We start from the raw sequence: 12128 nt of genomic DNA on the forward strand, positions 1-12128 counted from the left end.
GTTAAATGAAGGACATTGTATCAAATGAGGGTTTTTTCACCATAACTAATAGTCTGATAAAGGTGAAGTAACCCAAAACAGCAATGGATAGAAAAGTTCTGGTCTTGAAATATGTCAAAATAATTTGGAGTAAACCATATCAAATGGACAATTATTTAATTTGCAATTACAGCTTAACTTGTTATTATGGTTTTATAAAACACATTAGAATTTGCTTCCTAAAACCTCAGTCCCTACAAAAATTCAAGGAGTTTCTAATATGAAAAAAGTGGAGGTTAGTTCTTATCTTGAATTCTCCAAAACTCTTGCCAATGCTATAATTTGTATCTCATTAAGAGACAAACAAAAGAGACATTTGTAGGCACATTTTATTTTCTTATAATTAGATCATCGTGGGCAAGTGAAGATGATAGTGTGCAAACGTGTAGATAACTGTGGTTTTTGTACAAACCTTTGTAGGTGACTGTTATAGAAATGGAATGGGTGAAATATATTGCACAGGCTCCACATATTACATTTGACTTTGATGGACCAGATAAAAAAACAAGGCACTATTCCAGCATTGAAATCTTGTGCACACTGTTAGTGGTTTATGAATTTAGAATTCAGTACTGTGAGCCAAATGGTAAGACATATTTCTAGATACAATAAACTTGAGATTTAGCAGATTAATAGAAGCAAAGTATTTATTAAAGCAGAATGTTTGTTAAATCCAAAAGACATTTTAGATGTGTATATTGTATATATTTTATGTAAGCTTAAAATGGGAATAGGATTTTATGCATATGCATTTTGCATATTTCACAAATTTTGCACAAATGTAAAATGGCAGATGAGACTTTACACATGCATAAAGCTACACAGTGCATGGACAGATTTTTAGTGTTGCATCCAAAGTTCACTAAACTAAGGTCCATCAAAACTGGGAGCATTTGCCAATTACAAACCAGGGTAATTTCACCTACAACTAAGTCTGAGTCTATATGTATGCTCATTCACATATTAACAGCAGCAAGAACAGCCATTATTCCCAATCATCAGATGATGGCTGATCAAACAAAAAGCAGGAAAAAAAATGTATATTGTGGTCTCCTTCCTGCTTACATAGAAAATGGCCAAGGATTATAAGCAACCCATTGGTTGTAGATTGCCTATGTGTGAACTAAAACATCTTCAAAGATTCTGGATCCTGAACTTATTTTAAGATCCAGAATACTTACTGAAGGTCCTGCAGGTCCAGGAGAACCAGGGGATCCAGATTCACCTCGAGAGCCTTGGGCACCCTCAGGGCCACGAGCACCAGTGGGACCAGCTTCACCCTGAATAGATATAAAGAAAGGAACATGAATTACTACAAAAAAGCCCCAGCAAAGATATCCATAAAGAAAAGGGTGGAAAAAGGGCAGACCATGGCATTCATATGACCCACCACCATTCCTATTTTGCCACTCAATGTGGCTGCAGAGACAAACATTTGAGGTTCTTTTCACTGGGTGGCTGAGAAGAGTTTAAGGGGCAGAATGACTGTCTTAATGATTTATGGAGATTGTCAGTCTTCCAGATCATGGTTGTCTCAATCCAAGTTTCTTGGATGAGAAGCAAAATGTTTTCAAAGAAAAACAAAGGAAGTCCAGTTGCCTTTTGAAAAACCACCTTTGGGGCTGCCTTAAGTCTTGCAAATGTTTAAGGCACTTCTTAAAGCTCCTAAAAACTCACTTCTATGGGCCATGGCCTCACCCACCACTGGAGTATAATCTTCCACGTGGCCTGCATAGTCCAATAGAATTGATAGGCCCTAGAACTGATGGTAGTTGCACACTTCCTGCTGCTGGACAATCAAAGGCTTTCCTGGGTCATACTACTAATAAGCATTTAAATATCATCAGAAAAAAAACTGCTAGATTCTTTGTGACCTGTAAGAATAGTCAGGCAGTATCTTATAAGAAGAGCTTGCAACTTGGGGCAAATAGTTTTCTTTTCCATTTCCCCCTATTTTCAGAAGTTACATAATCGTCCTATGTTGGTTGCATTGTTCTTTAAAGGAGACCCCCCCCTTAGATCTCACATTTTTTCTGTAAAGTGGTATAAAGCTAGGACAAATAAAGTGGTATGAAGCTAGGACACAAATTTGAATACACTGATGACTTGGCCATAGCAGTACAAGAAAAACTCATGGAAGTGGCAGACAGCCTCCCGTCCAAAGATCTTAAAATCTTGGGAAAATTCTTCACTCACTGGAGGCTCACTCCTAGCACCAGCAAAACGGTAACTACATGCTTCCATCTTAACAACAAACTAGCATATGAAACCCCGAAGGTCTACTGAAACAACAACGTTCTCCCCTATAATCATCATCCTAGATACCTTGGAGTAACATTGGACCAGACTCTCTCCTATAAGATACATCTAGAGAATACGGTGGGGAAAAAAAATCATTACTGGGAACAACACACTCCAGAAATTGTGTGGAACTAAATGGGGAGCTTCATCTGCTACCCTCAGGTCATCAGCACCAGGGTTGGTCTACTCCGCAGCAGAATACTGTGCCCCTGTGTGGTTTAACAGCTGCTATACTAGTAAGTTAGACGCCAGACTCAACGAGGATTATAAGCGTATGTATTAAAGCCATCCTGACTTGTTGGCTTCCTGTTCTGAGTCATATAGCACAGCCAGCTTTACGAAGGCAAGATGCACTAGTGAGAGAATACAGAAAAAGTATGAACAACTCACTCCGACCGGTACAAGCCGACCTTCTACATTTATCAGCCGGAAGACTCAAATGCAGAAAGCCCCCACTGGCACTGGCACAACATCTGCCCAACCACTTGAACATCGATTCCCAATGGAAAGCCAAATGGGTTGCTGAACGCCCAGACATAGGTAGACCTATATATGACCCCACAAAAAAGGCGCCAGGCTTTGAACGACCACGTCAGCAATGGACATTCCTGAATAGGATTTGCACCTCACCCAGCATCTGCTGGGACTCTCTGTATAAACGGGGCACAATATTCTCCCCTCAGTGTGATTGTGGGGGTCCCACGTCAAATTGTAGATCATATTGTGACTGGCAGTAAGCTGAGGGCATATGCCGGTCCGGTATCTGATTTTTTTTAAAATATAAACAGTGCTGCACTTCAATGGTTAGATGGCCTAGATACTGATATTTGAACCTAGATCTTTTTGACATTTATATTTTATTGTGCTTTACTAATCTAAGTGAAATGTTAATATATATTGCTAGTCCATGTTATGCCATATGCTAAAAAATAAATTAGCTGTGATGTGAAATATTTCTTTATTTAAAATTAAATTAAACCAAGCAATCATAATAGATTACTGTGGTTTCTGGATAAGGAGCTCTGATATTTTGATCAAGGAAAGGAATTCTAAAACATGCCTCAGGTGATAGGTGGGGGGGAGGGGAGAAACCCTGATTTTTGTGAGTAATTTGAACAATTAAAATCTTACTCCTTATATTGCAAAACCTCAAATTAAAACACTTGGCCAGGGCATGTTTTTTGGGTTGGTCCACTTCTTTCCCATCCTCTTTTGGATCAGATCAATTAATAAAGAATTCTGAACAACCTAAAAGCTTGTATACTCTCTTGTTATTTCGTACCAAACCTTTAGGCTTTTCCATTCTTGCTTTTCCCCCAACTCCGGATGAAAACACCATTCCTAAAATGCAAAATGCTAATATTCCTCTCCCCTCCCTCACCCCATCTTATTATCTGTGACATTCCCTTCAGAAGGATTCTTTTCTTCATCTTTTATAACAAGGGTACTTTGTTCCTGAAGAAGACCCATTGTTAGTTCTTGTGGGATACTGCACAAGGGGCCTCATTTCCTACCATCTCTACCTCCCCTCACACATATACACATGGCCTCCTTCACTGTCTAGTAACCATAGAAACCAGTCCACTAGCAGATTAGCACACTAAAATCAGAAGCCATGTGGTTTTGGGAATTCCCAAGGGAAGGCCATTCTCTCCGGCTGTCTCTGTGTTTTCCCTCTCCCTAATGGGCCTTACAATAAGGAAATCTGTGAAGCTGAGCCAAGGCACATAATATTATGATAGATCTCCTGGAGGGTTGATCCTCTGATTGCCTTGTCCCTTTGGCAAAATTCTGAGTTCTGTTCAAGCCTAGGGCAAAAGGCAGTCTGAACCAAATATTCAGGAATTCTTGAAAGGAATATGAAATACACTGAGGAATGAAGATACTGTTGAAAAAATGTGTGTGCAATACACATACAGAGCCAATAGTACACAGAAAACAGAGTGTTCTTCAGCTTTTACAAGAGTTGGTTCCATCTGAGCACAAAAGTGTCTAAGCATGCTAGCTAGTCCTAAATTCACAACCAGCAATTTCTACATCTGTTCTCAAACTGATAGTAAATGAATGTTTGAGCGGGATGACCTGTGGCAAGAGCAAAACTTAGCAGGAAATGGATATGAGATTTTTTTTTCACCTGCATATTTTTCAGTCTCAATTATTATTCTACTTATTGACTTGATAATCATTGCAATATAAATATTTGAACAAGCCTTCCAGATAAGGAAGTGAACGGGACAATTTCCCATGATTTAAAACAAATTATTTTGGCCTGGGCTCTTAAAACACATTATTAAACATATTCAGTAATGGGCCTTAAGTCTGTTAAGGATATTCCCCCTACAAACAAAATCATCACTGCTAAAAAAAAGAGAGAGAGTCTAAATTGGTTCATCTGTCATCAACTCAAAGGTCTTCACATTATCTTATACAGGATATTCAGAAGCTTTATATTAGCCACTATTTCAAGACATTTTCTAAAGGCCTTGAAAAATTCCCACACTTGCTTTCTCCTTGTACTGTTTTCATAGCTAGACTCATTGTTTTTTCCATCTCACTGCACCAAATTATGCACCGACAGAAGCAGATAAAAACAGAACAAGAGAGGACAAGATAGAATCCCCAAATTCTTCAGTGTAATTCATATTCCTTTCAATTCTCAGGCCCCAAAAGAAGTAATCCCCGAAATCAAAGATGGGTCCTGAGAGATCCATTAATTTAAATGCAGTATAGACTTCCCTCTTTTTAAAAAAAAAATTCAGGGAGATTAACTCCTTCCTTTTCCTTGTTCTTCAGACAGATAAACTAATAAAAAGAATGAAAGATGCAGAGTGTTGGATTAGCACAGTTGCATACAGAACTCTGAGAATTACAGGTAGTCCTTGAGCCCAAAATTTCTAAGTGAAATATTTGCTAAGTGAGTTTTATCCCATTTTACAATCTTTCTTGCCACAATTGTTAAGTGAATCACTGCAGTTGTTAAGTTAGTAACACACTTAACTGAATCTGGTTTTCCCATTGACTTTGCTTGTCAGGTTATGAAAGGTGATCACATAACATCGGGACACTGCAACCGTCATAAACATGAGTCAGTTGCCAAGTGTTTGAATTCTGATCACACAACCATGAGGATGCGTCAGTGGTCGTAAGTGTGAAAAACGGTCATAGGTTTCATTTTTTCAGTGCCATTGTAACTTTGAACGGTCAATAAATGAATTGTTGTATGTCGAGGATTACCAGTAGATGCAATTTATGCTACACAATTGCAGAAGCATTACTTTGGCTTTGAACATGACTTGCCTTTGCACCTGGAGCCCCTGGAAACCCTGGGCCACCAGAAGGGCCAACAGGTCCCTGAAAAAAAGAAACAAAAGAAGTGGTTTTAGTGAGCTTGAAAAAAAGCAGAACTCAATTCTTTTAACCATTTAGAATTGTAGGCTCATTTAAATAGTTGTGCATTTCAGTCCTAAAGTATAATAATTGAATTCTTTAAATGCAGAGGTGGATAGTTGTGGCTGAACTGAGCTTCCCAATGTATCTGTGGCCTGAAACAAGTCTTTGGTCAAACTGAGTCAAGAAATAAAGTTGCTGATGTTTTTTAGTTACTCTCGGACACGACTTCGCAATTAACAACAACAAAAAGATTTAGTAAAAAAGAGCACTCAACTTCACTTGCCCCAGTTCTCCACCTGTTCCAAATTAATTTTTTTGTATTTAGAAGTTTGGTCAGGAAAAAAAGATGCTTATAATAATATAGAAAGGTTCACAAGGAAAACATGGATGTAATAGATGCTGTCTGGAGAGGGGGAAAGCCCACAAATCCAGAGTTGGATAATATAGTTATCATAACCAAGTGAAATGACTTGGATATTATTGGGATTTGAATTTGGAATCTGTGTCAGATCCAGTCTAGTTTCAAAGTATAAGATCATTGTTATTCCTTGTTTCTAACAAGCTACCTTTGAAGTCTTTCTTCTTTTTTTCTCCTGAGTTGTTCATTAGATAGTTGAATAAAAATTCAGGGAAGATTTATAAAGTTGGTTTATTTGATCAGCGGTAAAAGAGGGAAAAAAGTCAAATCTGCTTGCCTTCCCAGAAATTTTGCTGACAAGGAACATCTGATGAAGCTTATGGATTTATGTTTTTTACTTAAGAGATTAACTATGGGAGGAAGAAATATTATGTTATATTTAGAGATGGTGACAAGCTATTAAAATTGTTTTTTATTTGCTGGAATGAAGGGGAGGTTACTCTTTTTCAGTTCTTTCTTTTTCATACTATTTTCTTTTTGTACTTGTTTGTGTGTATTAATTTTTATTTCTTTTATTTATAATTCTTAATAACATTATTTGGAAAAAGGGAAGAATGAAACCAACATGAATAACTGTTGCCAAATCTGAGTGACTCATGAACAGTCATAGAAGGCCATCAAGTAATTATAAAATAATATTCCTTCAGTACCAATTTACTGCAGTACAAACATTTCATAACTGTTCTTTATTGTGTAATAATGCATCCTCCTTCCCAGTAAAAATAACTACTTTATAAAAGATGACTAAGTTAAACAGCTTCTATTACACAAGTCAAGCTGGAGTAAGAAACATAAATCTATTTAAATGCTCAAAATTTTAAATAGTATTTAATCGAATATTTTGTTCCAAAAATCAGTTCCATCCCTGATTCTGAAGATGTGAGTACAATGTTTTACATTTTGAAAAAAAAGTCATTATTCACCCTTTCTTCCCTCTGTCCCTTCTACTATCAAGTCAAGCTGCTCTTCATTTACAACAAACAGAAAATCATCTACCTCTGTTTTTACCCCTTCATTTACCACTCTGAAGTGGTATCTTTCAAGGTATCTTTAATCTTTGTTAGAGCAATCTTGTTCTTTGCAGCTTGCTTTAATATTCCTTAATATTCCTCAGTCCTGTTGTGTCCGTTCAAAAGGAAAATGCCCAAATTGTTGTTGCTTTGACCATAAGGCATCTTCCTCAGATATCTACAATAGTTCTCCATCTCCTCACATCCCAATTCTAGTTCTTCTCAGCTGCAGTGTCCACTGGTGTACGTGTGTGTGTGTGTGACACAATAATAGGCACAGTGTTGCATCATGCATATATAAAAGGGGCAGGCCTTGAATTGCAATGCCACATCTGCTATTTTACAGATTTTGATATCCTTGTGGATACCTATTCTTGTTCAACCTTACCCTACTCTGACTCCCTACACCATTTTTGCAGACTCTTCTCCTTCTCTAACTATATCATCAATCAGTGTGCAAAAGTCTCTTGTTCTCTCAGGTTACATAAATATATATATATATATAAAAACAAGATTTCTCATAGTTTTTTGCCTCTGGGAGAGCAGCTTCTGTTTCCTTCTGCTTTCACAATTTGTGTGACAGATATACGTCTCAGAATTGGTTTCCCTGTTCCTTTAATAATCATTATGGTTTGTCACACAGTTAGCCAGATATTCAAATTGGATTTGGCATTTTTATCCACCTAATGAGTCCTTCCCAAGGATCTAGGATAGGCAGATGTTGATTTTGATGGCATTAAAGGTAATGTTGCAGGATGTAAGCTGTTCTGACTAAAGCTGCCTTTTGCAATTGACTGATGGTAATTTTGTAATTTTGATGGTGTTCAAAGGGTGCTCTATTTGTTTTGGCATTATACCCAAGGCACCTATTATTATCATTATTGCTGTTATTATAAAAACACCATATTTTTTTGTCTTATAAATATCACCTTATTTTTTTTCTCTTTTTGCAACACTTTCATCTTGCAGTCTTTGGTATAAAAGATAGGTTGTATTATATAATGTTGTTTACTATGTAATGACCAGTATAACTGAGGAGAGGACTTTATTTTTTAAAAAAGTTATTTCATATTATAGTAACAATATATCTAATCCCATGATCATTTTCCAGAAGGGGGAAAATGAAAATATTTAATTACTTACCGGTGGACCAGCTGGACCAGGGAGACCATCATTACCACGAGCACCCTGTGTGAACAAAATACTGACTCAGAAAAGTATATTTCATCGTATAGTAGTACTTTTATGTTTGGAATTTTGCTGCCAAATGGATTTAAAATTCTGAGCAAACCTTTAGTTATCTAATAAGAGTCCTCCTCCCTTGTTCTCCATCAGTACGCTAACATCTACTCTGGACAGTTGGAGGCATGCAAGGATGCCAAGGAGGATAAAAGGGAAGAGGAAAGCTATTCCATGAGTAGAAATCTCCTCGCATGCTGCTCTTACTCATGGGGCAAAATGGAGCATGTGAGAAGGTACATGCTCATGAGAATACAAGCAATGAAAAGACCTTGGAGGGTCATTCCTACAACTTCTCAGTTTTTCAAGGCACGCAACAGCTGGAATAAAAAGGTCTAAATTAGCTTTCTTTAAACTTCAATTTATATATGCTAACAGTTCTATATAACTCTTCTAACTCTTGTAGAAAAGATTCTGGTTTTTAATCATCTATGTCTTTGGTTCACAAGAGAAAAGGCAAGATCCACCAGCTTTGAAAAAAATCATGGGAAACAACAACATCCTTCAATTTAGGACAACTGAGTCATATCTATGGCTATTCTTTGAACAACAGGTTTTAGAAAAGATTGTACTTTACAGGTCTGTAGTTCTAATCTCACAGATCCTGAGCAGGGCCTCTTGTGAGGAGTCCTTCTCAGCCGCTAATGGGTTGACATTCCTGCCCTCTTGTAACTAAAGACTAATTGCTTGGCCTAGTTGCTCCTATCCCAGGCAATGGGCCAGGAAAACAAATGGAAAGGTGAGGCCGAAGGGTCATGTGACTGTTGTCAGCACAATCCAAATCCTTCAAGGGGGTGCCATCAAAGGACTTAAAACAAAACAAAAAACATGCCTCCCTCACATGCCTTCCTTTAATTATAGTAAAAAAAAACTAAATTTGTGCAAACATAACTCCTTAAAGGATAAAGCATCGGGTAACTCAGAAGAGCTTTTGAGGGACCATTTTGTGGTTTCAAAAAGCAAATCCAGAGGATCACTCAATTGCAAACAAAACATCTTATTGAATTATTTGCTTAAGCTAGTTAAAACCTCTTTTAAACATCCCCAAGTTTATAATTTGAATAAATAATTTGCTTTCTCCTTAAAAAGTTTATATTCGCCTATGTTTGTTGTTGTTGTTTTAACAATTGTTAAAAAAACTGAGTTTTTTCCTGCACTATAAATACAAACTGTATTTGGTAAGCGAAAAGAAACTTACCAAAACTACAGTGATGACAAAATAGTCACCAGGAAATTACTTTCCTGTTGCCAAGCTTCATGTAGCTGGCAAAACCAAGAAAACAAAAATGACATAGATTTCAGGAAAATATATTTAACACTATTTTAAGGTAAAAACAGGGTAGGTTTTCAAAAGCCACTTTCCACTCTCAAATATATTGTAGTCAGTTAGTAAAAGCAAAATCTCTTTTTTTCCCCCTCACATCTCTCAAATCTAGACTCATCTATTCTCAGATAAACCATGTATCTTGTCCCTCACTTTCCCACAATTTCTTACATCTCTTCAATATGATGGATTTAAATTTAGTAATAGGAAACAGTAAATCCTACTGTTTCCTACTACTGGAAATCTGGATTTACTATTGTTGAGTAACTTAATTACTATTGTTGAGTAACTTAATTAAGCTCCTTAATTTCTTCAACATTTCAAATTCCTACAAATAAACAGTCTGGAACCTGGACCAAAAATAGCCCTTAGAGAAATTTTACCATGTGGCAACAAAAAGCCAAAACAGATTTCATGCAATATTTAGTTAGCACAATGACAAATAAGGGATCACAATGTTTTGAGCTGTGACATGGACCAAGGGGATAAACTATTTAACTTAGAGCTCTGTAAAAATATCTGTACCTGAAACTCAGCTTTGTTTTGCATTATACTTGCAGTACACTTCAAGAACAAAATAAGCAAATATATAGAATAGGTCTGTTCCAGTAGCTTTGCTACAGAGAAACCCTTCCTATTGTCCAATCAATGTGTTAATCCCATGACTATATAACTTTCATGCCTGAGTCAGTGTTGACTCCTACTGATTGCCTGGACAAGTCCCAGCAGTTTTCTTGGAAAGGTCTTTTGCCCTTGCCTCCTTCCTAGGCCTGAAAAAAAGTGGCTGGCCCAAAGTCATTCAGCTGGCTTCATGCCTAAGGGAGAACTAGAACTCATGGCCTCCCAGTTTGTAGCCTTATGCCTTAATCACTACACAAACTGGCTCTCTACTAATCCTATAAACTTTTTTAAAAAATTTTTTTAAAGTTTATTTATTTATAATACAGTTAAAATAAAAATGGACATAACGTAACATTCCAGTCTACGTATTTCTAACAATTTGTTCCTCTTCACACATATAGTTCTTAATCTCTATATATACATACATATTTTTCTATACAATACAATATCTAATTTATTTCTCTATATACTAACATACAATTATATATATTTCAATCTTAACACTAGCTTATAACCCGAACAGTCCCCCTTGATTCACACCAATAATAAAATTTGTCCCAGATTTCAAAATAGTCTGACTCTGTCTTGTCCTTCATTTCCATTGTGAGCCTGTCCATATCGGCACACGATAAAATTTTGTATAAAATCTCTTCTTCTGTTGGAGTTTCTTTATTCCTCCAATTTTGTGCATACACCAATCTAGCAGCTGTGAAAATGTGTAACATCAGGTAAAATATCCCTTTATCGTATTTCCGTGTAGTTATGCCTAATAGAAAGATAGGAAGATTAATATTTCTTCCAGCCATTTTTTATCTTATTCCAAAAATCACAAGCTTTTGAGCACTCCCACTCCTAATCCTATAAACTTTGAGGTTAAGCATTGCAGACACATCCAAATTTACACCAAGTTAAGATGCTGTCGCCTGCCTCCCCAGAAATTGCTTCTAGAAGCATTAACCTAGAAGCTATACTTCAAAAGGCGAAAAGTTAATATTGCAACTGCTGGTTATTGTTTGGAGATGAGATGGACTTGACCTTCAAACTATTCTGGAAGAGAAAAGATAAGCTGATGCAGCTGTGAGAATTTTGGGGGTAGATATTGCTTAACTTGTATTAAACATAGCCTCCACCAAAAGATAAAAGGGACTCTCTTCAATTACTATTAAAATGGAGAAACCTTATTCACAATTAAACTGTAAACTTATATTGGAAAAGATTTATGAGGCTACTGAAGAAATATGTGCTAAAATGAAAGAGATTACTACAGAATTAAGAGCCAGAAGCCTTACTCCAAACTCTCAAACTGACTTTCAAACTGCATCTGACTATTCTATAAACCAAAATATATTAGAAGAGGAACCAATTGAGATTAAAGAGGAATCTATTTTACCTTCAAGCATTTCATCTATATCTTTGAGGACCAGAAGAATCAAAGACTGAGATTTGAACTGTTAAAGCAACGAGGCTTTAAGGACAAGAGAACTAGATGCCCAATCCAGAAGACGGGATGCTTTTTACTGACTCAAATGATATTACAAGCAACAAAGGGAGATCTATTTGCTGAAAGGGAAGCTTTGTTATGGAAACCTGCCTGGCACAAAAAGAAGGCCAGAATAAGACTGAAAAGAGGAATTTTAAATTATATGTAATGGATTAAAAGGCACTGTAGAATTATGGACTATCTAAGGTTTAAGATTTAGAGTTAGAAGCAAGAGAAAAATGGGTGATTACTAGAATATATATGTTAAATAGACTAAGAATGTACTTCTTGGAATAATAGGTTTAT

General features: G+C 36.5%; 1 protein-coding gene across 1 annotated transcript in view; it reads right to left on the reverse strand.

The window, feature by feature from the left end:
• The window catches only part of COL2A1 (collagen type II alpha 1 chain), an 83360-nt gene that overhangs the window by 42115 nt on the left and 29117 nt on the right, over positions 1–12128 (reverse strand). Inside the window, exons 17-19 of the mRNA XM_015817125.1 lie at positions 8302–8346; positions 5638–5691; positions 1221–1319 (exon numbers count right to left, since the gene is read on the reverse strand). Coding sequence (XP_015672611.1) covers positions 1221–1319; positions 5638–5691; positions 8302–8346 — 198 coding nt within the window. The remainder of the gene's footprint in view (positions 1–1220; positions 1320–5637; positions 5692–8301; positions 8347–12128) is intronic.

This window comes from Protobothrops mucrosquamatus, unplaced genomic scaffold (assembly GCF_001527695.2).
Source record: "Protobothrops mucrosquamatus isolate PMUCROS unplaced genomic scaffold, P.Mucros_1.0 scaffold555, whole genome shotgun sequence".
Taxonomy (NCBI): domain Eukaryota; kingdom Metazoa; phylum Chordata; class Lepidosauria; order Squamata; family Viperidae; genus Protobothrops; species Protobothrops mucrosquamatus.